Below are 3607 nucleotides of genomic sequence, written 5' to 3'. Positions count from 1 at the left end.
AAAAAAAAAAAAAAATAAATCTCATGTTAAGATAAAGTGTATCATGGCAAAAGCGCAAGAGTTGCCCTTAAGTGTCTGTTGATGGGATCAATAAAGTGCATTTGGTGTCTTCAAACTGAGCCTTCAAAACATATGTCAGTAAAAAGATTTTTAACCTGGAATCGGGAGAACGTAAACGATCAGTTTCCATAACTTTTCATCATTAACCACAGTTCAGCAATTTGGAAGAAGCCACTAGTGCAACATATGTAGAAATAAAAAATCAATGTAGGCGTTGTGCACTGGAGCCATAAACCTAAAAGGCTGTTATTCTGTCAAGATAATGGTTTTTTGCTGATAAAGTCTTTTTCGTGATGGCTGGTAAAGTTTATGGATTACCAGTGTAACTTTCGCAGAGAAATAACACTTCTAATACATGGCACTTAAGGACAAACTGTACCCAGACCTGTATTGTTTAACTGCTTCAGTGCCTTGGAGCATGACTTCTAACAGCTAAGTTTAGATGTAGGGAAATGGATTTGTCTTATTAATAATCAAGTTTTGATGTCCCATGATTATTGTATTGTGTTATCTGGTACTTACACGCATTCTAGAGAAGTGTATAAAACAAGCTACTAGGCTATAAGTGGAACAAATGTTGAACTACTTACTAAGCCTTTGCTTTTAAGTTAATGAACATTATCTTAGTACAGTTTTAGAAATTACAGTTTCTAAGGGAAGAGAAAGCAGGTGGATCAATCGATAGTTAAATTTTTTTTTTTTTTGCCCTTTTCCTATAGAAAATATTGATCCTAGTTGTAAAAAGGGATCCTACTTTTCCTGAATTTTACAAAAAAAAAAGTTTTTAAGGATTGTGGGGCAATAACAGTGAGGCAAAACTAAAACCATTTGAAAATTAGGAAAATGTGTGAAGCCATGGCCTAAATAAGTCTAAACCAGTAAACATTTGATCCATGATGTACAGGGACTGGTATTTAGTGGTTGTTGCATTGTAGTGGTTGGCACCAACAACACAATCTTAGGATTCAAACACCATAGGTTCTATATGGGCTTCCCTGCTCTTGGAAAAGGAGAAAAAAACAGTTAATACGTTGTTACCTCTAAATCTACGTCCCGATTTTCATTAACACTGTTTTTCATTACTATTATGTATCATTATGTTTCCTTTTTGATTTATATGATTTCAGTCTTTCTTTATGTTTGTGTCCTCTTTTCCTCAAAGTAATGACCTTGGCGATTGATGGTCACAGGTCCAACTAGAAATAAATTTACTATTCTTCAAGGAACCACTAACATCTGGATAAACCATAGGCGTTCATAAATACCCTGTCCACAAGTTACACTGTATTTTGTTCCTTTGAAAAAAGTCATAAAACCAAAGTGAATTTTGTAACTAAGGTTCATCATTGTCTGCTTTGCTTTCTTTGTGTGCAAAGGGTAATGGAAAAAAAGGTTTTCTTTATGGCAAATGATTGAAGTTAGAACCGCTTCCCCTTATTTACCTACTGTTGGCAAAGTGAGCTTTTATAGTGAACTCTTTCTTGAGTTTTCATCATATCTGACATTTCTGTCTTGTATAATCGGGTGATAACTTGTTTTATTTCCCCCAGGTAAAAGTGATCCATTCTGTGTCCTGGAAGTGGGAAATGATAGACTTCAAACACACACAGTTTACAAAAATCTGAATCCTGAATGGAATAAAGCATTTACATTGTAAGTACATTGTGTACAATTCATACTATTTGGGAAGTAAATCAGTTTTCTATGCAGTTACAAGCTACAGCCAGTTTTGCGTGAAAAGTGTTGTGTTTGCATAGGAAATGAAAGAGATATAGGAAAACACTATTTGCTTGCTTAAAAACCAATTAGCAGGCATCCAGGAAGTCCTTCCATTCAAGTTATGGGAGAAGTTGAGAAGGTGACCAAACCTGAGACTCTGTATGGTAAAAGCCTTACATTTGCAACTACCTTGTTTAGGTGTAAATCGAGGTCCTAAAATGCAGACTTTTGGCTGTGCTGAACAGTAACTACATTCATTTCTTCTGGTTCAGTGGGCAGTGGGCTGGGCAGTGGTGAAATTATACTGCTTGTGAGGTCAATTTCTTGTATAAAGTTTCCATTTCATCACACAGGATTAAAAGTGATCAATTCAAGAGACTGCTTGATGCCAGGTGAACTGCTAAGTCAGCAGAAACCTGTTACCTCCTTTTTGATTGTAATGCACATACAAGTTGACATTGCTACACACTTTGATACATATTAAGTCCCCCCTGCTGTTTTTAGTCTACTACAGACTGCTCTAACACTACTTAATGAGCTCTATTCATGATATGTGCCCTTTATTACAAAGGTCTGTATATACAGCTTCTAGTTATAGATGGGTATATTAAGGGCAGGGTTACTGAATAATATTCAATTGGGGCAAAACAACAATATCACTTAAATTGTATTTTCCCGGTGAAGTAGCAAGTCATAATCATTCCATACTCTAAAGTACTCTTCTTGGACTGAGCAGCAAATCTGTTATGCTGTTAAAGCCTCCAAAATTATTAATATTACACATTTTTTTTATATTTTGCGCAGTGCTTTATGAAGTCCATAGTTATACCTCCTTAGGCTTAGCACCAGGGGGCACAACCAAAATTAGGTTTCTGTACTGGACACATGTATACAGGATCCAAAGATACCATCAATGGGTTTAGGTATGAAAAACTAATTATAGCAAGTACATCAAACAATCTCCCTTTAATACCAGTTTCATTGAGCATTTCATTGCAGTCTCTTTTAATATTGCTAGAGAATGTTTTATTGCCTTGAAAGCCTATTGATGTCCTTCCATCTAGGTTGTGTGCCTATTGAATATTTATTTGTGTAGGAAACATTATGGTTAAAAATATTAATAATAAGCTGAGATTAATGCTACAATTTTTCTGCTAATGCAGTGTATTAGAAATGCATGTTTCCTTTTTGTGATATCCACCTGATATAAAAAACAAATACACTGTAAAAAAAATAATTGACTATGTTTCTATCTGCAACCAGATAAACAAAAATCATCAGATATTGGCAAACTCTTCATCCACTTTCTCTGTGTACAGTGCTTGTAGATATTATTACAACTAATTATTTGCATAAAGTGACAACACAGAAGCCACCCACTGTGCTGCACTGAACCTTGGCATATCTCAGACACCTGTCACTGGAGCATCAGTGCGTTCTTCTGGAAATACAGACATCTATTTTGTGGGAAATACAATCACTATGCTGTGATGTATTGACACTTAGTCTTTAAATGAAAAATGTGCCTGGTTTATAATGTTTATTTGAATTTTTATAAATGTATACCTTGGAAAAGTGTGAAATACCTCAAAGCCCTATAAAATGATCTATCTAAATGAAAGTGTACAGATCATGTATGGAAGAATCTGATTTGCATGTGTGAATAAGCTATTTAGTTGGACTCTAATCACATTCCAGCTGAACATTTTGGCAGCCTTGCTTTGGCTGCTGGCACCTGGCGGGAAGTGTGACACCCAGATCTTTGTTACTGTAAATGGGTGTATGTGCTTTGTGTGTGGTCTGCAATATAGAGTTTAATATTCACTAG

General features: G+C 35.4%; 1 protein-coding gene across 1 annotated transcript in view; it reads left to right on the top strand.

Moving 5' to 3' along the window:
* Positions 1 to 3607, top strand: part of MCTP2 (multiple C2 and transmembrane domain containing 2) — a gene marked incomplete in the record, with an annotated part of 128402 nt that overhangs the window by 84072 nt on the left and 40723 nt on the right. The window contains 1 exon segment of the mRNA XM_072402684.1: positions 1611 to 1713. Coding sequence (XP_072258785.1) covers positions 1611 to 1713 — 103 coding nt within the window.

Source organism: Pyxicephalus adspersus, chromosome 2, assembly GCF_032062135.1.
Source record: "Pyxicephalus adspersus chromosome 2, UCB_Pads_2.0, whole genome shotgun sequence".
Lineage (NCBI taxonomy): Eukaryota > Metazoa > Chordata > Amphibia > Anura > Pyxicephalidae > Pyxicephalus > Pyxicephalus adspersus.
The sequence above is the reverse complement of the archived record's forward strand: the minus strand, read 5'-3'. Positions and strand labels throughout refer to the sequence as shown.